Source organism: Pygoscelis adeliae, unplaced genomic scaffold (genome assembly GCF_000699105.1).
Source record: "Pygoscelis adeliae isolate BGI_AS28 unplaced genomic scaffold, ASM69910v1 Scaffold155, whole genome shotgun sequence".
Lineage (NCBI taxonomy): Eukaryota > Metazoa > Chordata > Aves > Sphenisciformes > Spheniscidae > Pygoscelis > Pygoscelis adeliae.
Window position 1 is genome coordinate 6,273,002 of NW_008824932.1, and position 24,184 is coordinate 6,297,185.

The following is a 24,184-nucleotide window of genomic DNA, read 5'->3' on the forward strand; positions in this document are numbered from 1 at the left end:
CCACGTAAAGTTTGGAAAGCTTGTATTCATCATGGAAATGATGGCCAGGTATGTGATATCTTGCATTCACCAGAGTGAGAAATTCTAATTTTCATAGTGGAGAAGTGTTTTGATGCCTGCAAATGAACTCCAACTAATGATGGCGCCAACATGTTGGTTCAGAAATAGCAGTTTTCCAGATTTGACTGTTGCTTATCCGTGTGGTTAGGATACGAAGGGTTTTTGGTGCTGTGATGCCCTGCAAAAAGAAAAAGAAAAAAACAAAACAAAAAAACAACTAGAGCAATTGTAATGTGGAATTTTGGTTCTGACAGTTTTCCTTGTGTGATAGTTTTAGTGTCAAAGACTGAGAGACTCGAAGGGTTTGGCGTAGCAAGATGTTCTGCAACAATTGAATTGAGTTGCATGATGGATGTGGTAGCTGTACTTTCCTTGGAGTAAATGTGGAGGACAGTGTTCCACTGTTACTTGGGTACATCTTGTTTGCTGACAAGAAATCCAGTGTTACGTGAAGTTATTTTGGCAGAGCTTCTTGACAGGTTATGGCTTGTTCACTGTGATTAGCTTAGGGTAATTAATACTAACAGGCTCACAAAGAGCAGCTTACTCAGTTTGGGGCTGCTGGGAGTTGCGGAGGGGTTTTTTGTTGTTTGTTTTTTCCCTCTTTTTAATGTGGCAAAGTAGCATAAATGTGGTAGTTTAGTCTAGTGGTCAGTGTTCTGCAGTGCATTTACAAGCTGTATTAAAATAAAGATTAAAAATAATCTGTATGTGTGCGTGCACGCACGCCTTGCTGGACTGGGGAGGGTTAGTGGAGTTTCAGGGACAAGGACTCCGTAAGGGACTATTCACAGTGTAGTCTCCACCACGGAGTCAATCGCTGTGTTTTAGACATTGGGGTCCCTCTCGTTTTCCCCAATATTGGCGCTCCCTCTGTGGACATGAGGACTCCCCAGGGACTGCCTACACGTAGCAGTTCTGCCCCGCTGTAGCTCTTGGCAGGGGAGGGGACCCCAGCAGCCCCCTTCCCTGCTGGAGTGGAGAGGCAGTGTAGGTGGGTAGGCACCGTTGTCTCGACTGAGGGAGCAAAGGAAGGGAGCTGCAGCAGGCTTGGATCAGCTCTTCAGGGTGCTTCAAAATGAGGTCCAAGGCCAGTATTGCAGATGTTATGGTAGTATTGGCCCAAAGCAGTACTATTCTTAGGGCCATCTCTGCTTAGAAGTGCACCACCGTGGTGCTGTTATGCCCATCGGTAATAAACAAGTGGGCAGGGAATTTTTTTATTTGTTTTTTACCCGGTGAAGTTAGGCATCATCTTGGAAATTAAAATACAGATCTATACCGAAATAATTCAATGAACAAGATTTCCTTGGCTTTCTTGCTTTTATGCTAATTACCACAGAAGGTGCTTGTCTTGTCTTAAATGTCTAACTTTTTTTCTGTTCCATTGGAACTGATTGATGAATGTCTTGGTCACTTGATGGAAAGTGTACTTTTTAGACAGCTCGATGAAAGTGTATTCAATAATTGATTAACTGGTAGGGATCAAAATCAGAGCTGACCAAAGGTTTTGTAAGGGCGTTTTTTTGTTTGTGTGTTTTTGTGATACCCAAGATACATTGGGTATTAATCAGAAGATCATTATTCTGTTTTGGATCCAGTTAAAGCAATTGTAAGCTTATTGGTAAAGCAAACTGCTGGTGTGCCAAATACAGATGCAACTTTCGTAACGGCTTTTGTTGATTAGGATTTCTACTATTTGTTTTTATATGTTCTTTTCAGCTTCTAAATAGCCTTAGAAATAGTTTATAAGAGATGTCTAGCTGTATTGTTCATTATAGAGTAAGCTTGTTCTTGTGTTCATGTACTTTGCTACTTAACTTCTGATCACTGCATTGTATCTTAAATCTCAGTGGTCCCTAAATGTATTTTAAATAGCTCATCACTTTCAGATTATTGCAGATTGGTAAGTAACTTTCTCAGCAAATCCAGTAACATTCAGCTGGTTGCTGCAGAGAACTTACGTTATGGTAAAGATAATTTGGGAACCACCTCATTATTTCAGGAGAAGTAATACAGGTGCTTATGTCTTTAGCAGTCACGGAGTACCGGGGGCTGTAGTACACTAGAAAATATTTCAGTGCAAAATGCAAGCATAGTTTCTGGGACAGGAGCCAGGGATTAGGCTTCCTTCTGTCATCTTCCAGTGGACAGTACACAGCACTGGGGTACAGTCATTTTTGCTTTTGACTCTTCCTTTTCTATGGAAGGGTGAAAAAACCGGCAATTGATTCTCTCGTATAATCAAGTGTCAGTGGTGGAACGTTGCATAATGGTTTTGATATGCTTTTCTTGACCTGAGTTACATCTCTCTGGCTTCCTGATAGCAGCCTTACAGCTAGGATATTTTATAAAAATTGAACTTGCATCATTGTTCGGTTATGTTTTTGAATTAGAAAGGTTTTGAAGATGGCTCTCTGTGCAAGCATCTGAATTCCTCAGTACTTGTATAGCTCCCATTCTTTTTGACAATGTCTATGCATATGTCCTTAAGTCTCAAGTGTTCAGTCTTAAAACAGAATCATACACTCTTTTTTAGGTTAGCATTGTATACTCAATTAATAAAACAATTTCTGTTGAATCTTAAATGTCTTTTAGTAAGTCTTCCATCCATATAGTATATATGCTTCATCTTTAGTTGGGAACAATCTCCAGGTAAATGTAAATTTTAAAAGGTAATCTAATAGTAATCATCAACACATATTGTCAGAACTTCTGAAAACAAAACCAAGGGAATGTAGCAAACAGTGTGCTGCTGGTTTTTTGCTTTAATGAGATACACTAACATGGGTCCACCAGGGTCAAAAAACAATGCAAGAATAAAAAACCTTGTTACTAAAACTTAGTTACTAAAATAATTGAGCTGTCCCAAATTTTAAAAGGCTTTTAAATGAATGTTATGCATCATACTGCTGAGAAAAAGGGCAGAAAGTTCTCTGAAAATCTCTGCAGCTGATCTGAGTCCCTACCATCTCTAAAGTAAGATTTTAACTTTGGCCTGTCTGTTACCTTGTCTTTTCAGTAAACAGCTGCTCTGTGTATCCAGAGTGCATGTCGTGTCTGTGCATGCATAATGAAAAAGGGGGGGGGGAGAACAGGGGAAAAAATAAAAACACTTTATCACAGTAAGTTTTCAAGCTGTTTTCCTAAGTAGTGTTCTCACTTAGCAATTTGTTACCCCTAAGTGATGGAGAGGAACAGTGTCATAATAGGCTGTTTCCTTGAGGCTGTTTCCTCAGGTTTTGAGGAGCTCTTCCTTAAGCAACGGTCAAGTTGAAGCTAGTAACATCTGTGTAGTTGGTGAATTCTGGGAACGTTGCTGGGTCCCCGAGATAGATTGGTAAAGCAGGTGGGTGTGTTAGGCAGAGACTTTTGATAAGTCTGAGTAGAAGGCTTGGTTTGTTCTCAAAAATACTCAGCAGAAAGCATTTTCACCTTGAGAAGTCTCTTGTAACAGGACATAGGTGTGCATGAATGCTCTGTGTGGAGTCCTCTCAAATATCAACCATGTTATTAAAGCACCAATCGCTTCCTACCTCTTCTGGATCCAGTGTAATAATTTTATCTTCTCACTCAATTCTTTCGGCTTCCCTACGACCCCTTCCTTTCCAGGTACAAAACTATAATTCCCTTAAACAAGTGAAACTTTTTTTTTTCCTAATGGACTGCTTAGTCATCTTTGCCAGCTTTCCTGTGTAGCCCAAAGAGCAGTTTTTAATGCTTCTCTCTTAAAAATAGAGATGCCAAAATGCCCTGTAAATTTTAAGAGCCAGAAAGTATGAAGAAACCATTTTTGCACACATTATTCTGCACTGTGTAATACGTATGTATGCTAGAGGCATATTGATTTATAACCACAGTTAGGAGTGGCAAGGGATTGAGGGGGCAACCAAAACCAAACGTTGTGTTGCTTCTCTGCCATTTTGATTTTCAAAGTAGGTAATGGAATTAGCTGAAACGAAAATAGTAATTTTAGCTTTTTCTTTACAGGTTTGATCTTACTATTCTATCTGGTATTTTATGGCTTCCTAGCAGCGCTCTTCACATTCACAATGTGGGTTATGCTTCAGACACTGAGCAATGATATACCAAAATATCGTGACCGGATTTCTAGTCCAGGTAACAGTGTATTTATTTTTTCATAAACCTCTGTCTGGTTTAACAGCTAAGTTTCATTTTGTTCCCAGTATGAGCTGCCTATGGGAAACGGTGATTATTATTCAATTTCTTACAGGTTTCAAAGGTAAAACTTGGTGTGAGGCAAGTTATATACATTTATAGCATAAATTCAGTCAGTAGCTTTTTGTGTGTTCGTGCTAACTTCTGCTGTTTTTTCTCTAAGTTCTTTTCAGTTGAATTTGTCATGTGTGTAGACCGCAATTTTACCTGCACATCCACACGACATGCTGTTGCAGAAGTGGGATTATCATTTAATCAAATTGCTTTAAAGATACTGTGAACCAGTTCTCTTGGATCAGATGGAGGGCCGCCTGTGATTAGTATTTGATACTTTGAAGAAAGTACAGGAAGGCTCTACTGTCGGCGTGATCCGCTCAAGAGCGTGTAAGGACTATGATACGGAGGCATTTCCAGAGTTTTCGTTGTAGTATTAGATAGCTTTCAACCGACATGGAATGTCTGTGGATTCAAGGGGTTGTTGACCTATTATGTCATTATGTCAGGGATCCGCTGAAGAAGGATGGTCCTGTTTTATGATGAAGCTAAGTCCACGTAACGTGTAGCTGCCACTAAAAGTGGTGTCTTGCTTCCTGGGACTACTGCTTCCTTTCTGTACATGCCTGTCCAGTCCCACTGTTGGCTGGTTCAAGGAGCTGTATGTGACAGAAAAAAAAGCCTGCACAGATAAAAATGAATAATAAGGTGGTTGTCTTTTTATTATTTTCATTTTTTTCCTTTTTTTACTTTTTAATTTTTTTTTTAAAGATTGGTTTAAATGTCACAAAAATCTGTCATTATAGGCTCTATTTTGGTGTATCTCCATATTGGAAAAAATCAAGGATTTTCACTCTGAAAGATTTAAAAGATGCTTCTGCAGACTTTAACTACACCAAAGAGATCAGTGTTTTCTAGTTACTGTTTCTGGAGAATGTGTATGTATTTGATTTGCATATGCAACTTAAATGATTGGGCCACCTAAAAATTTGATAAGACATCTCGAGTTTTATAGTAACTTGGCTTAGGGACCAAATTTATGTTTAAAACACAACAAAACTAAATGGCTATGCAATATTAATATTTTGGTGCAAGTTAGATGACATTATTTTTTTAAATACTTTTTCTTTTTTTGAAATTCTTTAATTTGAACTCCAAACTGTTAAAATTAACCAGCATCTTGCAGCTGCATCAATGCTTAAGATGAAACAGTAACCTTTGTGTGAGCAAGTTGCAATTGGGCCAAGGTGGTAAATGTCTCTGGATTCTGAACAGAATTTGTTTTGATGTAGCGTTCAGGCCTTGTCTAACAAGTGTCCTCTTCTTATAAGGGATTCTTGAGGATTTGTGCTGTTTTTTCAAGCTAAGACTGGGCTAAATGCTGGAAAGAATTATAATTTAAAAAAGAGAGCTGCTTAGTTTAAAAAAAAAGAAAAAAGAATGGGGGGGGAGGGGAAAGGAAAAAAAAAGCAGGTGGCTTAGTTGACAATTTCTCCCCATTTCCTTTCTGGTAGTCAGAACCTTGGTAGTGGATGGAGCGGTGGGTAGCTGTGACTTAATACTGGACTGGAGTGACGTTTTTTCTCTCGTGCCTCTTGCGGTTCAGGGTATTAATTTTCCTTTGTTTTGAAATAAGTTATAAGGGATGTTTGTTTAAAAAAGTATGTATGCCACAATTAGTTTTTAATTTAAGAATTCCTATAAGATCTCTGAATTTTTTTTTTTATTAACAATGTCTTTAATTACTCATACATAGAAGTTAATAAAATTGCTTATTTCTGTTTCAATGTTTCTCTTTAACTCTGTCATTTTTCACTTGCAGTGAAACATGTCATGTTCCTGGCTGTAAAACTTTAAATTATATAAAAAATTCTACACACAAAACCTGGATGGCGTAGGTCAAAGGTTTACTCTTGTGTTAAACGTACTTGGAAATCTCACAGTTGATTTATATTATAATTGATATTTGAATTGCATTGTACACTGGGATATAATAGTATCAATCAAATCCAGATGATTTAAAAACCTTCTTTTAAAATCCCTCTTGGAATTGTAGGATAATGTAATCTCTGTTACAATCCGAGATGTGATCCTATGTTGAGGCTGCCAATTCTGTTCCTCTAGAAGAGCCCAAGTCCTGCATCTCTCACAGTCCATGCATCAGTCCTTCAAATAGCTTTTTCTCCAAAATTTACAAAATAGTCTCTAAGCAGACTGTGATCGACTGGAATTGGAGCAGTCCCTTCTCTTAGGATGTTTTTGAAGTTCCCCTGAAGCAATAAATCTCTTCAAATTATTGTTTCATTCATTGGTGACTAGTTTAGTTACTTTGTCATATTCATTTTGAAAAACAGCATCTAAGTCCTTCATTTACAGTATAATTCTATAGATAATAACAATCTCTTCTCCCTCAAAAACCCCTTAGTGCGTAAAACTGCTTCAGCGATTTTTCAGCCCTGTTACTAATTACCTTGTATATTTTTTTGAATCCCAGTTCAGTGTGGAGGCCAGAAGATGACTGTAATGGTGCAAAGTAATTTGCAGTCAAAAATGGCATTAAATTATACCTGGGTTTTTTTAGAATCTAAAAGATGTTTGTCTATGATAAATTTCTCGTATATACCTTTATTATTTCCCAATTTAAAGTATTTGTAATAATTTCTGCCTTCGGATGAGAAGCTTGGTCATTTCTATAGGTGAATCCTTAATAGACCTGGTCTGCTTAATTGCACTTTCTGTATGCTTTCCAAAAGCTTACTGTCATTGATTACTGACAGTAATGTATTAAGAATCCAACATTAAGATGGCTTATCCAACTTTATCTTCCCACTATAGTCTTATTTTCTTAAATGTTTATTTTGTATAAAGAAGGCCTGATTTTATTTTTTAATTTTGGGAGAAGAGTTTTGTTTTCTGCCTTAAATTTTATTCATTGGTGAATCTAGTTTTAATTGGTTTTGCCAGAGGATAGGAAACTACATGGCATCCTAAGCTGATACAATTAGTTGCTGCTGTAGTTGCAACTTCTTCCCTTATTATGCCAAATTTGACGTTGATCAAACCATTTTAATATTCTAACTTAGAAGAAAACTAATCTTACAAACAATAGTGTTGTTTGTTTTTTTTTCTTTTGTGGAACTGCAATGTCGGTTCTCAGCTATACTTGAAGAGACAGATGCACGGACATTCATCTGTTAATCACAACTGCAGGGTTTTTATCTGTTCTAATTATTTCTATTAAATAAGAGTTACCTTCAGGTAGTGTGAATAAAGCAATCAGTCATACACCCTTTTCTGAACAGATTTAATTTCTTCTGCACTATCTGGTGGTGTAGTGCTATTTCATCTGCTACTGAAGTTGTGATGAATAATAGTAGCATTAGGTACGCGTGTTAGTGACAACTCCCGATGGTACAGGGCTGTATTAGCAGAGAGTGTGCCTTTTTCACCTGCTACAAAAAAATCCCTAGGATTTAATCTGTACCTTTCTTTACCCACATCCTGGGAAGAAGGACAGTTCACCTCTATCAAGGGCCCAAACTCCATGTCAGTGTCTGCCTTTTTCATCCTTCAACGCAAAGCTGGACTTCAGCGTTCAGTAACCTGCGTCCTCGTTTCTCCTGCCGGTCCTGGCTCCCTGGCCGTAGATTGCTGCCGTTCCAGTGCCCTCAGCCAGCAGCTGAATGAAGCCGGCCGCAGGCCCCCACTGCAGCAGGCGGGGGAACCCTGGCTAGGTGCTAGCAGCCTGGGAGGCAGCTCAAGAGCGTTTGTGGTTACCACAGCCTGACTAGGGCGTACCCCTTCAAGTGACACGCGTGCGGTGGTTTGATAAAGTTTCTTGCATTCTCCATGACACAGATGACATCTAAACTTCCTGTTTGAGGAGAAGGAGGGAAGGACTGACAACTAACTTGGCTTGTCTGTTTTGATTGGGAAATCTTTCAAGCCATCTCTATGCATTATAAAGTTTTAAAAAATACTTTGTTTCTCGTGGGTTTCTATGAGATTAATACAATCGTAGCTTCGCTCTATATTGCCTAAAGCTTTGAAGCATAGCTTTAACTGGAGGCTTTCTGGGTGTGGTTTTGGGTATTTTTTCAATTATTTTTTAAGTTTAATTTGCTGAATATGGAAAGTGGGAAGTGAATCAGTAAAATTCTTCGACTGAGAGTGATTAAGTTGTTGATTTTGCTATTCCTAATCAGTTGGGTTTGGTTTGTGAATTGCAGTTCTACATTGGATTTAATTTAAGTATTAATTAATGTAATGTTGATTTTGATGACTGACTTCAAACACAAGCTACCTTCCAGTACCTGGAATATAGGGGTAACCTTGATGTTTCTTTACAGATGGGTATTTTCCAATTTATGGATATGATTTTTGAGTAGGTTAGAGAGGTGTAGGAAAGAGAAGTTGTTTAGTTCTTTACTTGCACTTTCTCTTTTTAAGGACTTATGATTTCACCAAAGCCAGACACTGCATTGGAATTTTACTTTAACAAGAGTGATGCCCGCTCATACGCAGAATATGTTTCTACACTTAGAAAATTTCTTGAATGTAAGTAAGTTACTTACAACTGCCTAAGTAATTCAGGAGTCTTAATGTTGAGTACGTTAGTTTCCTTTTTTGCTTGTAGTTACCAATTGCTAATGAAAACTGGTGCAAGTTCAGGCTTACTCTAGACATGTGTGTTATTAAAGTATATACTTTACAGAAAAAGGTAAGTATCAATACCTATATTGGACAGGGAGCCTGAGCATGAGGAATGCTGGAGTACATAACAGAGAGTTTTGGGTCCTAGTCCAGTGTTCTGGGGACATTGTTGTTTAAATACTACAAGATGTAGAAATTACATATGCCAAAAGAATTCAGTGTAAAATTACATAGATCATGTATTTGGAGGCAAAGTTTATCAAGCCTTAACTGATCAGTCTTCATCTAAATGGCTTGGTAACTGAATGAGAATCCTTTAGTCTTAAGAACTTGAGTGTTTGCTTGTTTAAAAAATGAGGCATACAAAGATTAAATTAATTGCAATTTATTAATTTTCACCCTGATACACAGTATTTACGGGCAGAAATATTAAAACATTGGATTTAGAACATGGAGAAAAGGTAACAGGACAAGACTAAAGGATGGCAAAATCACTAGTTTAAGTCATACGTTATTTTATATATGTGCCTGGATGTACACTTAATCTAGAAATACAGAAATTGATTTAAAATATTAGTAAGTTTAACCCCTCAAAAGTTTTAAGTCAGAATTGAGGAGGTGCTGTAAAATTTCACCTGTGTGCATGAGTTGCTTTGTTAGCCACACAAGCTGTACTTGAATCTATCTGGAATCGTAGTTTTGGTGCCTACTAAAAGCTTCTATGAGTAGGCTTTTCTTTCAGTGCTCTGCCAAGGGTTCCTGGGAGGAATGCTACATTTCATGATTACCTGCCTCTCCTGCAGTTCAGTGGGTTTTGGACTTCCGCATTGAGGATGAACTTACCCTTTTTCCATTTTCCTTTGTTTTTGCTTAGCTGGGGGAGGGGAACAAAACCACAAAACGTTTGTGACAATGTGATCTGTGTAGTTGTGAAACACAAGAGAGTGAGAAACAACTTGGGATGTTAGTATAACATCAGTTATATTATCTGATGTAAATGTACAGGCAATTTAATATTAGTCATTGAAATACTTGAAGTCTTCCTGTGTTTTTATAAAAGAAACAGGTGCAAAGGGAAAACTGGTTTTGTTTCTGGGTAAAAACGGGATTGTTTATATTTTAATATATTATTAGTTTAGAATACATAATTAGCTTAGAATTAGTTTATTTACAGAAATTAATAAAGTTGTGGTTATTGATACCATTCGAAAAGCAGGACAGCATTATTTCTTTTGTAATACTCTTTTTGTTCTTTCATTCAAGTACAGTGCCACTTTTTGGTAGGCTTTGAAAAAGTGTTTATTAAGATTGGATATAAGAGACATAGTGCTCTGAAAATAGTCCTTTGAGAAAACTCCTAGAAAGTAACAACTATAAATTAGATGTTTATATAGGCTTCTGCAGTTTTTGGCTATTTGTATGCTTTATACCATTGATTTATGAGCTATTTCTGTTTCGTAGCATATGATGATTCAAAGCAATCCCAAAACATAAACTGTACACGAGGAAGGATTTTTGATCAGAATGATGTTGCTGTTAAAAAGGCATGTCGATTTAACCTCTCTGAGCTTGGACAATGCTCTGGAAAGGAAGACAAGACCTTTGGCTATTCTAAAGGAACTCCCTGCGTGCTTGTGAAAATGAACAGAGTAAGTGCCTGCTTATTTTTTAATTCTTAGTATAAGTGCTCCCAACTACCACTGTGTGAAAAATGACTGTAGAAAAGGACTGAAATACATGTTCAGTTTTCTTCTCAAGATATTTGCATTTCTGGAATAGTATAATTTGCTGAAATGCTTAGCAATTCATGTGTTTCAGAGAGTAAAATGAAGTGAGCTTTTTGAGCGTTCTAACACTTACAAGTATTGGCTTTGATTACTTGCATCAAGATATCTGAAAACCCTGTTTTAAGGAGTACAGTGGTCTTTGTTTTTGCTCACTGTTCTATGTAACAGATTCTAAAATGCTATGCAGGTAAAGTGTGTTTTACTTCATGTCTGCATTCTAGAAATGTAATTAGAATGTCATGCATTCTGTAACTCCTAAACTATTTAAGGTGATGAAAACTTCACTGAGTGAACAAGTATTTGACTTTTCAGTGATGTTATACATTACTTGAACTGCTAACTGGTTTGAGCCATTAATGTTACATGCTGAATGTAAAATAAGAAAATAGTCCTTTCTGTGGCCACTGTAATTATTTGAGCTTTAACTTAACAATGCTTTAAATCTTAGTCCTAGTCTAAAATTGTGCTTCATATAAAAATGACACTAGATAGATTTGCTCCCTGTATGAACTCTGTCATATTAAGCGGGGGGGAAGTTCAAATTCATTCTGTAAAACTGGAAAGGGGAAGAAAGTCTATAATTTTTTTTTAACTTTCTCGTCTTTAGATAATTGGATTAAAGCCTGAAGGGGAACCACGTATATACTGTACATCTAAGGTCAGTTCTGAATGTAAGAAATAAGTGCGTAGTTAATTTTCCTTGTGATTAGGATGAAGTAATATACTGTGTCAGAACACTTACTTCACTCCCTTTCTTGTTAGACTTTGTACATTTTTTTTTCTTGTTTTCATCTTACTGTATGTCTGGTTTAGTTTTAGTGTATTTAATTTCTTCAGTGTACTTATAAAAATACTTTTTTTGTTGTTGTTCTTTCATCTTTAGATGTATTTGAGCTACCTGACTTGGTTTAGAGTCGAGGAAAATGCATACATGTAATTTGTGGTCATATTTACTTATTTATTGTGAGTTGTGTTTTGTTTTCCCATTTCATAACCTATATTTTTATTTTTTCTCCATGCTGCAAGTGCACCTTAGACAATTTTATAAATGATGGGTAAGACACAGTGTGGAAACTAATGTTACTGTTCAAGAAAAAAGTTGACTTCAAATCAAGTATAAACTACTTATAATAATGGCTAATCTTTGCATATTTGTGTACCAGTGGATTTACCCAGAATGTTTTATAACAACTCTAGTAATTACTTTGATTTCTGCGTATTTTTCCTAGACTGCTTGGGGAGCAGTGAAAGCCTTGGTAAGTTAGCAGCTTGAGCAAGGGATGCAGTCGTGGCTTTTAGCTTGAGGTGACTGATAAAAATGTAGGCTAGGAAATTTTAGCATTTAATGAGACAAATACTGTAAGTGTTCCTGCCTTCATCCCAGGTACCTGTGGTAGGCATAAATTTTAATACCTCATTTTTGTGGAGTCTTTGAAAAAAGTTTTGATCTCCCTGTGACAGCCTGTTGCAAGTAAAGGTGATTCCTTCTCTTATTTGAGACTGATTTCTTCGTGTCCATTCTTAAAAAATGTTGTTCTGTTGGAGGAATTATTTGTTTCTTTAGAATAAAGCAATTAAGTTTCTTCTACTTTTACTAGTACTCTTCCTTCTTTGACTTCTCTAGTTTATCATTTTTCGTAATGTGTTATCCCAAACTGGACAGAAGCTTGCCTCTAACTGAGGTATTCTTCATGACAGAATTTTTCCCTCTGTCATCACATTGGAAGTAATAATGTGTCTCGAGGTGAATTTGCCGTTTGTAATGCATTGACTCTTTATTTTAATCATTTTACTACTTAGATCTTTCTTTTGGTTATTTCCCAGTCTGTATTTGTATATGTGATTTCTTGAAGTTCAGAGCTTTGAATTTCATGTTGCTATTTTTGCCCCCCCTCCCCCATAATTTTTCCTGATCATTTTAATGGGATTGAATTCTCTGAAGTGTTTTGAACTACTTAGGGCTTGGTGCCATCAATGAATGAACTTCCTTCTACATCTCGCAAGTCCTTACTGAAAACACTGAACAGGGTCCAGGACAGTCATCTTCATTTCCACCTGAAATGCCTCCTGAGGTGTTGAGCACTAACGTTCAAGTGATTTATAAAATATTGATGGCAATCCTATTTTACGATGATCGTATTTCTTCAGCTTTCTTATATGGATGCTCTGTGAAACAGTGGTAAAAGCTATACTAAGCAAATTATAGATGATGCTTTTTCCTCTCCTCTTAGCTGATTTCACTAGCCAAAGAATAAGTTTGATAACAACTTGTTTGATCGTGGTAGGGCTTTTTGCCCTTTTTTTTTTTTTTTTTTTTCCCTTTGAGATATTGACAGATACATTGTATTTTATGTTACGGTATGTATTTTCTTGCATCCTCTTTCTTTAAGTATGAAGTACTGCTTTTTACCATATCCAGTTAGAATTTCTCTGATCTACACAAGTATGGTGTTTTTAAATTTTAAGATTATTAATCTTATTAGTTCTTTAGTGACTTCCAGGGAAAATATTTGTCAGGCTTTGCCACTTTGAATGCATCTCTCTCATCTTAAATTAGCCTATTCTCCTAGCTCATCATGATTTACCTGCTTACGAAAGCTTACTGGTTACGATTCATCCTTCTCTGTAGACAGCAAAGTGGAGAAGCAGCATCAACAACTTTCATTTTCTCCTTTTGTCTGTGCTTCATTTTTACAGAAATTCTCCTTCTTTCTGTTATGCCCCTTGCTTATTGAAACTCTTACTTCAAACTTAAAGGATTACTGTTTCTGTTCTTTACGTCAGCTTATGAGGCCTTGTTTCCAATTCCGTTTTTATTTCTTTGACTCTTTAGGAAATGAGTGCTGTGTAATGGTCTCTTCCTCTTCTGTAGTGGATAAGGTGGATGCTTACCTGGAAATAATATCTTGTGGCTCTTCTGGGTCTTGTTGATGCGAGGATGTGAATTGTGGCCCTCTTGCATGCACACTGGAAAGGTGGAGAAGGATAGCCAATAGGCTTTTGTGCATTTTGCAGACGAATTTATAATCGGATTGCATCTGCCACTGTATTTGAATGTTCCCTAAATACCGGCTTGTAACAGAAGTTGAAGTGTAGCGGTCATTTGTACTTCTCTATTGCTTCTCTTATTCAGGGTGTTTACCCTAGTCTCTTAAGTAACTGATGTGTTCTGTTGTGGTGTTTTGGGGTTTTTGGTTTTTTTCCTTCTGTGTTGCTGTCAGCAAACGTGGATTAAAAGCGTTGAGGGTGTACTGCAAAGTTTAATCCAGGTGACACGCATTTCTGAAAATAAACCCTGAGCTAGTATTAGCTTCATAGAATATATGAGCATATTTGTGCAGGTCGTAGCACAAATGCAACTTACTAGTAATTTTAAATTTTACATCAGAAGCCTTTAATGTCTGAGTGACAAAGATGGATTTGCTTAAAAGGTGATTTAATTGAGCAGAGTGGAAATCCTACTATCATGTTCTCTTTCTCTTTAGCCTGTAGGTTTGCTGTTTACCAATTTTTCTTTCCCCTTCATCTATGTTTTTAAATATTTCTTGTTCTTTATAGTTAGTTTTACATATATTGAGAGCAATTTGGAGAAGTGTCTGCCTGGACTTCACACAATCTGACTTTTAAATGGGGGGGAAAAAAAAAATATTTTTTTTAATTCAGAGGACAAGTCCCTCAAATACAAAATAAAGTTAATTGCTTCTGTCTGCGCATCCTGCCAGTCTGCCACCTGAAACGTCATTTAAGTTTCTCATTTTGAAATTCATGTTCCTCAAGCATTCTCCTGTGAGGTGATTCTTCCTTCTTCTCCCTGTACTCCTCCTGTGGGATTTTTTTTAAAATAGAAAAATTTTAGATAGATCTGTAATTGCAAAGTCAGCACACTTGATAGTTGGGGATGCTCCCTCCTTTGTCCCCACATAGTGGTAGCTGTCATCACTGTAATTTCTGTAGATTAGGGAAGTGGGTGTTTGCAGTGTCAGACACTAATTACAGCTGGTTCTTCCTCCTGCATCCTGGAGGAACTGACCTGCTGTAGTCTTGAGGATCTCCACGAAGAGAAACAAGCCAAAAAAGGATTGTGTTTCCAAGAAGTTTGAAGATCAGCATTTTAGGTCTTTAGTTTTGGGCTGGAGGTCTGCAATTTCATGTGCGCTGGAACATCTTGCAGCAGTATTCTTTGAGGTGAAAACTACCTTTACTGAAAACCGGTAGATTTGATGCATGATATTTTTTTTTTAACTACAGAAAAGAAAAATAGCCTTAATTCAAAAATATATATATATAATTTCTGCTGCGACCATCTTGAATTTGTATTAGGTATCACTTTCTAGTTTACAAGAATGAAGAATGGCTGTATGAATGGCACTACGTGCCTTGCTATTGTCAACATGCTCAGCATCTGAGTTACCTTGCTTTTTGTGACAGAAATCTTAGATGTTTTACAGTTTCTACTAATGGATACTGCTCTTTATCTTGTGCAATGATACCGTTTCTTCTTCTCAAATGATTACAGACCAGTCTTGCCCAAGTTCTTTCCTTGGGTCTTTGTACATTATTTTAACATCTGCAAAATTATTCTTTCGAAGACACAGTCTTAATAAAAACCCAGTAAGTAAGGTGGAAGTCTATCTGTCCAGCTAAGTGGTCTGATTTTTAGATTTGCTGACTGCCTGCAACTCTTTGTGGAAATTGTAAATGGTAAGCGGAAAAAGTGACACTCACTGATGGACTGATTCTTGAAGCTCTTCAGCAAATGCCGCTTGTTTAGGTGTTCGTTTTTTTTTTTTAAATTGTGTAGGGATATTAATGAGGATTGATTAATTAATTATTAAAGAAAATCCAAAACCCCACAGCAGTTGCATGTCCCAGAACCTCTCTGCTATTGCATTGATAGCCTGATGCATATATATGACTGCATGCATGCCTCGTGTTTAGCTGCTCCAGAAAGCTCTACTCCTATTTATCTTTCTTTTGTTATTCTGTATTCTGATTTTTTAACCATTATTTCAGAAATGTATTTGAAAAATTACTATTTTCAGCTGCATGAGCTTTAAATAAAATAAAGAATAATGGTGAAAAGCAACACGTTTCTACTTAGTAATTAAATTTGCTAGCTCAAGGTCCAAAATACTTAATAAACATATATTGAAGAACTGCAATAATTCAGACTGCAAAGGAACAAGAATGTGGCCATATCCTAAACAACATATTGTATGTTCTTTTGAGGAGGCAAGGAGAAGGTATTCTTGAGCTGTGGTTTATTCTTTAGTATTTTTTTGATCTTTGTGTCCCTCTTGCTTAGTTCTATTACTGCAGTTGTCTTCTGAACTTTGTAAGTGTATCTTTTTAAAATGGCAGCTGTTGTGTATGGTAGTATAGAAAAAACAATGAAAGTTACCAATGCACTCTGAGCTTGTGAATTACACTGAACAAGCAGAGATGTTCTGAAGATACATTTAGCATTTTGAGGGGGTTGTTTTAGTGGCATTTCCCTTTATCAGGGTAGTATGTTTACTGTATTATAGAAAGTCATGTTAGATGTGGGCATTTCCTAGTGGTTTGAACTTGTGGTAGTTTGACATCCTGCCAGGGTACACAATCCTGAGGAATATTGTACATAGGGAGATGTGTCTGTGTATCACTCTACTGACAGCCTGTGTCTGGGACAGCTCAATCATATATATGCGTTTTGTATATCTTACAGATTGGGCGACTCCTCAGAAATCAGGCAGCAACTTTGTAGCTAGCTGCTTCTTATTACAAGATTTTGGATTATAGGGGAAAGTCTAGCAATAAGGCATGCATATGTATATTGTTCCTCTAAGGTGGTGATGACACACAGAAACTCTAGTAACATCACCATTTTAAACTTGGGTTTCCTTTTAGGTATCCTGTATTCCAAGGCTAGCTGAACAAATGTTAGGAATAGTACACCATTGCAGGGAGGGGGCTATTGTTCTTTGTGAAGGGTTGTATTGTTCCAAATTTGAGAGGCTTAAAAACCTGGCTTTAAACAGAAATTCATCTTTAACTTAAATACGGATATGCTGTTGCTTCACCAAAATACACAGGCTTGCTTGTGGATACTTGGGATTTTAGCTTACATATGGGTTTTTTTGGTGGTTGTTAAATTAGTCATTGCAATGAATATCCTTCCCCCCCCTTCCCCTTTTCTTTGACTCGTAAGGGAAACATGAAGGCAACCTGTCTTGACTTGATTACTAATTTAAATACTATTGTTAATAATCCTTACTGTAGCAGATGTGTGCAGCATGTAACTGCCAAAAATAAATCTATTTTGGAAGTTACTCTAAGAGTTTGTAGCTCAGTTGCCTTTTTTTAGGGATCTTGCACTTTATCATTGGGCTATAATTCTAATTTTGTATTCATTTTTATGCAAGCAGATGTTAACTTTTAATTTTGTTGCTGTCTCCAATCACAGGAAGAAGGCATGGTTGAGATAAATTATTTTCCTCCTGAAGGCTTGATTGACTTAATGTACTTTCCATACTATGGGAAAAGCTTGCATGTAAGTATGCCTTAATGATGGTCTTCGTTTTGTACATGTTTTGTTTCTGTTTACATTTACAATGACTAATATCAGATTGATTCTGAAGTTTGAACTTTATAGTGAGGTACTTGGAATACTACATATGCAGGAATTTCACAGTGCTCGATGAGATTAGAGATACGCTTTAGCAGACATAAGGAAATAAACCGGGCATTGTCCTAATGAAGAAGAGGCTGTATACCAGCAGTATTAAGGGCATCTGCTGCTTTTTGGTCACTGATATCTTTTGGCATCTTTTTGAATGCAGGGAAAGGCAGGAAAAGTAAACTGGTTCTTTGGATTACAATGCAGTTTCTAATATATAGGATATTAAGTTTATAATTCATTATGGTATTTTTGGTTATATTCCTTTGTGGCTCTGTGGTCATGTTTTCTGTTTGCTCTGTTTTATGAAAAAGGACTGAAAGGTAGCAGATACTTTTTTTTTGGTAAAATTTTTTTTTTTTTATTTTCTTATCTTTGTTTTTCTTTGCTTGCTCCACCTATTGTCATTGTATTTTGACATAAATTTTATTTATCTAATTGAAGAACACTTAAGTTCTTAAAAAACCCCAAAGCTCGCTACTTTATGGACACAAAATATATAGAGTTAAATCTCCAATTTCTTTTCAAACTTGAATTTAGTTATTTTTTTCTTCTCTTGCATCAACTTGTGATAACTACATACAGAAAATCTGTACCTTCTATCAAATATAAAATTATATTGCCTCTTCCTGAGTTACTTAGTCTAATAAACATCTTCACTGTTCACCATTGAAGATAGAAGTACTTTTTAAACATAAGTCTGTTAGAGCCATAGTATACCACAGTGGTTGGTTGTAATTTCCCAAAGTGATTTTTGTACTAAATTATTTTTTTAGCAGTTATTTTTGCAGTGTACTCTATACTTACTTGCAGCAGTTCACATAATCTTTTTTTATCCTCACATGGCTTTTACTAAGGAGGAAGGAGTTTGTTTTTCTTCAACATTTGCTTTCATGTTACTTCTGGGTAGTTTTGTGTTTTCCATTTTGTTGCCAGACTTTCTGAATTGGTAAACCATCCATTTTCTTAGACATAGAAGATTAGAGAAGGACACTCAACCTGTGCTTCCAACAGGCAGAGTCAGTATGTGCTGTATCCCCTTCTTGAAATGCAAGAATAGTGAAAGAGCTCACTGCTTCCTAAGAAATGCAAAATACAGCATCAGTAGACCGTGAGACGTCAGGAGGTAGTTTGTACCGAAGATGGGATAAAGAACTTTCCTGACAAAATTCCTGTCTTGCTGCTATACTGATGGAAAGATTGAGAAAGGGAGGGTAATGAAATCAGGCAAAACTCAATGCTATTCCTTGCTTGACTTAGGTGACTAAGAAAAAGTTTTACTTTTTAAGTTTTTGGTTCAATGTCTGTTCATGTTTGCTTTGTCATGTGGGATAGGGGCTGTGGTTTGGGGGATTCGTGCTTATGTGAGGCTCAATTCTCATAACATTAGTATATTGTGAAAAAGAAGAGGCAGTAAGAAGAGTTGTGAGAGACTGAGGTATTTGACTAGGTCTCAAGAGACTGGATTGATTTCTTGGCTATACAGCAGAATTTTTATATCACTGTGGAATTGTTGAATTACTTTATTGTGTAAAGGAGTTAAGAGGACTCAACTAGTCTTGCCACTCTTGTGCTAAGGTAGGAGCCAGAAAAGTGCTAATATCTACAGTTTTGTGGTCCAGAATGGTTATTTGCCTTTTGCTGCTCAGCACAATGAGACCAGCTCCCTGACCTTAGGAATTGTTACCGTTCTTAGATAATCTGTTGTGCTTAATGAGGATGCTGATTCTCTTCCCCCCTCCCCCCAATTTTATATTGAGTAAAAGTCCATTCTGGTATCATCTGTCTTCAAAACATCATAGAAATTTGTGTACATATTTGAAAAATCTTGGCGATGAGAGGACTTCTCTGAGGAAACACAGGAATTTTATTTTTGATGTTTAGAAAACTCAGTACCTCAAATGTGGTATCACCCTTAAACCGGAGAGTTTTGAGAGTGCCTTGACTAGCTGCATTTCCCCCTCCCAGTTTGAAGTTTATAGGAGCACAGGAAAATTTCTGATCTAGTAAAATCACCAGCCAAGGAAAGTAGTTATTTCAATCTACTTCTTACTAGTACTTCACATAAAAAATTCTGGCATGTCAGCTTCCATGCCATCATTCTTTGTAAATGAGACTTTAAGTATTCTGTAGTGCTTTCTTTGGTAGAGAAGTAGAGAAGATAGCCTAAAAATAACAGAAATATATTAAGGAGTCTCTTAAGTTAACGAGGGGAAAAAAAAATGTAACCCAAAGTTTTGTTTGATTAAAATTTAAGGCTTATACTTGTATAATACTGTAGTGTCATATTTGGCCCACTGGCTTATACGAATTTTAACCAAGAAAATAAACAATTTTGCTTAGTCAGCAGTATTGGCCTAAAAACTATAAATAAATTATGGAAATACTTTATGAATATTGCATGAAATGCTGCTTTAACAGTGTATAATAAATAAGCTCTTATTTAATTCATAGGCACTTTACAAGAGAATTTAAGTTGTCCTAATTGAATTGGACTTGAGAAATAGTATTGGGTTGACAAAAAAATTAGTTCTGCATGCATTCTTAAATTTTAATGTTTATTATAGGGAATGGAGTCAAGAATTGTAATTGTTCCACCAACTATGATTGACCAGGATACTGTCAGAATGTTCAAGGAAAGGTTTCTGTGTAAAGCTATCAAACAGCACATTTTAGAATGGATTGTTGCTGAACAAGTAAATGGGATAGGGTGGAAGGGAAGCTAGTTTACTAGCTAGTAATTCAACTAGTATTTGTTGAATCATGCTTTTGACAAAAAACACTTAAAACTGTGCTAGAAAAGTTATGTTCTATAGCAAGTTAAAAAAATGAAAAAACGAAACAAACAGAAGAGATAATGGAATGGATAGGAAGGAAGACTATCATTTCAGAGGCTGTTTCAAGTAGAGGTTTCTAGAAAAATTGGGCCTGATGTAATAGAAAGGGGTAAAGTCATATGCCTCTTGAAGATACTGTGAGTTAAATTCTGTTGAATGCATTCGTTAAGAAATAGTATGAAGAATGTTTACCTGACTGTCTAACTTGGAAAAAAAAAAAGTCTCACCTGAGTCAGATTGGGCTTTGAAAGGTTGGGTTCTTAATTAGTTTTTTTTCTTAACTGTTCTGATGGATTAAATGTTAATTTAAATGCTAACTTACTCTGGTATCTTAAATATTTTCCCCATCTTTCTGTTTACTAGGCTCACTATTTACAGCCTCTAGTGGCTGTTCAACTAGCAGTTAACTCCAACAGTACCAAAGAAGAAATAGCAATTGAGTGTAAGATCCTGGGCTCACCTAATTTAAAAAATGAAGATGATCGTGACAAGTTTCTGGGACGAATTGCCTTCAAAGTTCAGATGACTGAATAGCAGGAGTAAAAAATTCTCCACAAAGTAAACATTGTGTTGTCTGTTTTGTATCAGCTGGACATGCCATTCTAGGATATGAGACCACCTTGGAGAATGTTAAGGTGGTTTATGGCGTTCAGGGTAGCATAATAACATGCTTCCAAATCGTATGTTTAAAAACCCCTCAAAATAAATGCCTATCCTGCTTCTGCCTGCCCCATTGGAACAGTGTACAGACTATAGTTATGTCATAGGGACCTGTAAATAGCTGTTATCAAACACATAATAATGGTGACCTTTGTCCTGTTCTAAAATGTGGTTTTATCCCCCAAGTGAGTGTCTCAAGCTTAATGTGCTGTGCTATGTAAATATTGTATTGATTTAACACTGGTTTAACTGTCATATCTCAATGCTGACACAGTTATAGGGATAAATAATAAATGGTACCTGATTGACATAGTGATTTTTTTGTAAGAGTAAACACCTCCAATGGAAATTGTGTGTATGGGAGTGGGTGGGTGGATGGCTGGCTGTGTGGAGATGCCTTAAATTGTAGACTGGGTGGCGTGGGAGAATTGAAATGGCATTTAAGAGTTGGTATGGATTTCCGAAAGTAAGTGCTCAACTAGTACTTCCTTGTGCTTGTCACTGTGCAAGTATCGTGTACATGTAATACTTGGTATAGAGTTTGGTATTCTAGCTGAGGAATTGAATCTTTCTTCGTGTTGTTAATTGCTTGCGATATGTGGAGCACAAATAAAATCTATACAATATTTTAAAACTTTTTAGTTCAGAAATATCAATATACAAGAATTTAAATTGTTTAGGGTCCTGGTAACAGTTGTACAACAGAGCTGCTTGAAAGAAACGGCCTCACTATTGTGGGAATAGGCTTTCATTTTCCAATTAAAAAATTTCCTGAAGAACTTCTGTTTAAAAAAAAAGAAAAAAAAAGGATTGTCTTGATTAAACATTCCTGTTTAATTTATATACTCTGTTTCGTTGCATCATTTTAACATGCTTCATGTCTTCGTCTGCTCTTTCATCTTGGATTTTCTGTGTATTTCCTCATCATCCATTTAGAAAATTGGTGTCACCAGCTGCTTTATAGAAATATCCTGTTGACTTGGAGTGGATTACTTGCAGTTTAACTTAAATATTTTTATTAATCCAGTTGCTAAAATGACTACAAATAGACTGGTTTATTTGAGACTGCACCTCACATTAAACCAAGCTGACCCATTATATTGGGTTATGACTTCTGCAGTCGTGCTGACGTGGGATTTACGTTACTCTTCCCCGGGGTTTGTGTGTGTTTGTTTTGGTCTTGGGTTTTTTTTTTTAGCACATGGTCCACATTCTAATGTCTTCTCAATATTAAAGACCACAGCAAATCTGCGTTTGTGTAAATACCTGTATGTTCTGCTAGTTAGGCCTAAATTTGTTACTTAACATGCTTTTATGCCTAACTCTTATAGTGGCTTTTAATATTTTATTTAAACAAATTAAATGAATGATGACTAAAATTCAAGATTCAGTCTTAATACCCTGCTTTGAAAATGTTTGAGGCCAGTCTAAGCCACATTAGTGCAAAACTTAATTTTTAACACCTGTGCAAGCTTACACTGGTGCACAGTCGGAGGAAGCTGCTCTTAATGGGACTTGAACAGTGTGTTGAACCTCGTTACAAATAGATTTATACTGCTCTGATACCATTCAGCATGCTTTTTTGTTGTCTACAGAAGAAAAATTGTTGTTCCTTACAGTATGCAATGGATACTTTTGTAATAATAGCATGCATTAATACTGAATAAGAATGTTCTTTCAAAATACTCCATTACTAATGTTTTAAATCATGCACTTTTAGAGCTGGGATACCTGGGTTCTTGAAGATATGACTAATTGCTTCTCTGTATATTAATACTGCCTGAAAGTATTTTAATAGTCCTGAGGGAACTTAAAGTGTAGATGTTGCATCTGAAAATGAAAAGGACTAGCTTCATGTAAAAAAAATTTCACATTCGTGTTCACTTAGGAATGGTAAGAAGTTCTGGAGAAACACTCAGTTTTCAAATGAGCTGATTTTTGCAACAATTTCTCTTTCGACTTATCTATATAGACAAAAGCATGAACTGGCAACTCTTCACCAGCACTTTTCAGACAGGTAGAACTCAATAAACTCCTGTTCTCCCTAGATTTTGTAGAAGTGTTTTTTTTAATTTAACCTCATAAGGATTATCAGTTGGGGGGAGGGGGGGGATGAAAAACCTTTTGAAAGGGTTCAGCTATCAAAATTAGCATGTAAAATGTATGTAGGTAACGAGTCTAGTGTTAAACTATTTAATTAAGACTGAACTATTTCCTCATTTTTATTTCTGTGTCTTAAGGATTTGAGTAAGTAAATGATCTAGCGGTTATTTATAAATAGGTGTATTGACTGTTAGGACATGATAAAATTAGTAATTTTCTTCATGTGAAATTTACGGTAAAGGTTCCTTGGACTTAAGTTTAAATTATGATTAAAGATGTAAATTTACTAACTTGCTACCAGAAACCTGGAATGTTTAACTCTTGTACTGGTAAATACTTATTTGTCTTATTATTGGGTAACTTTTAGTGCCTTCGAGTCTGGAACAAGGACTTCTAAACATCGTGAAACTGCCAGTTGTTGCAGGTGCTGTTTCATACCACCATGAAAACCTACGTATGTCCAGTTCAGTTGAGGTACCTTTCTTCTCTTTGCCGTGCCCGGCTCCCACTCCCCCTGCCACCCCACACGTGAACACATACATGCAGGGTTAAAGGGGAAGCTGAAGAGAAGATTGTTGAGAGACAAAATTAGCTGAAGGTTTTATTACACTGATCATGCAGTAGATAAGATGATGCCTTGAGGACAAATGACATTTAGCACTGACTGGCAATTACTTCCTGCTGGGGATGCTGCTGCTTCTGGGACACCAGTAACGAAAACAAAGACACCCTTTCCTTTTGTACCGAAACATCTTTGTTAGTAGTTCCCAAGCAGTAGAGCGGAAAAAGAAAAAAATCTGGATGCAGAGGGAAGAGTTGTAGACTAAAGGACTTGTGAATCTGCATAGAGACAAAGACAAGAGCTGGGGGGGTGTTGGGTTTTGTTTTTTTAATCCCCTGCACCCTGCCTCTCTCTTAGTAGGAGATTTGGAAAGGAAAAATACGTTTCTCTGCACCAAGCCCCGCTGACTGATTTCCTACAATGTTTTAAATGCAACGTTCTTGGGAACCTGGCACTGAACCTGGATTTTCCCTATTTCAGGATTTTTTTTACCTCTCTGTGAAGCTTATTCATCATAACTTTTGGATGATATGAGGCAGATAGATCTTGAAGCTGAACACGAAGTTTTGCACGCTTAAACATTCAGAGAGTACACTTTGGTCTTCCTACAAAATGAGATGGGTTTCCTGTGATGAAGGAAAATGTCTTAATTGTATAATTTAAGGCTGAACTGAAAAACACTAGATTTAGA

General features: G+C 36.5%; 1 protein-coding gene across 2 annotated transcripts in view; it reads left to right on the forward strand.

Moving 5' to 3' along the window:
• The window catches only part of ATP1B3 (ATPase, Na+/K+ transporting, beta 3 polypeptide), a 37,164-nt gene extending 14,289 nt beyond the window's left edge, over window positions 1-22,875 (forward strand). The window contains exons 2-8 of one of the 2 annotated variants that reach the window (XM_009325087.1): window positions 4,051-4,179; window positions 8,683-8,790; window positions 10,348-10,535; window positions 11,281-11,331; window positions 11,903-11,929; window positions 17,119-17,205; window positions 20,532-22,875. In XM_009325087.1, the coding sequence (XP_009323362.1) occupies window positions 4,113-4,179; window positions 8,683-8,790; window positions 10,348-10,535; window positions 11,281-11,331; window positions 11,903-11,929; window positions 17,119-17,205; window positions 20,532-20,702 (699 nt within the window). In that variant the 5' untranslated portion in view covers window positions 4,051-4,112 and the 3' untranslated portion in view covers window positions 20,703-22,875. The remainder of the gene's footprint in view (window positions 1-4,050; window positions 4,180-8,682; window positions 8,791-10,347; window positions 10,536-11,280; window positions 11,332-11,902; window positions 11,930-17,118; window positions 17,206-20,531) is intronic. The other variant, XM_009325088.1, reaches the window with a different exon arrangement.
• Window positions 22,876-24,184: the final 1,309 nt, after the last annotated feature.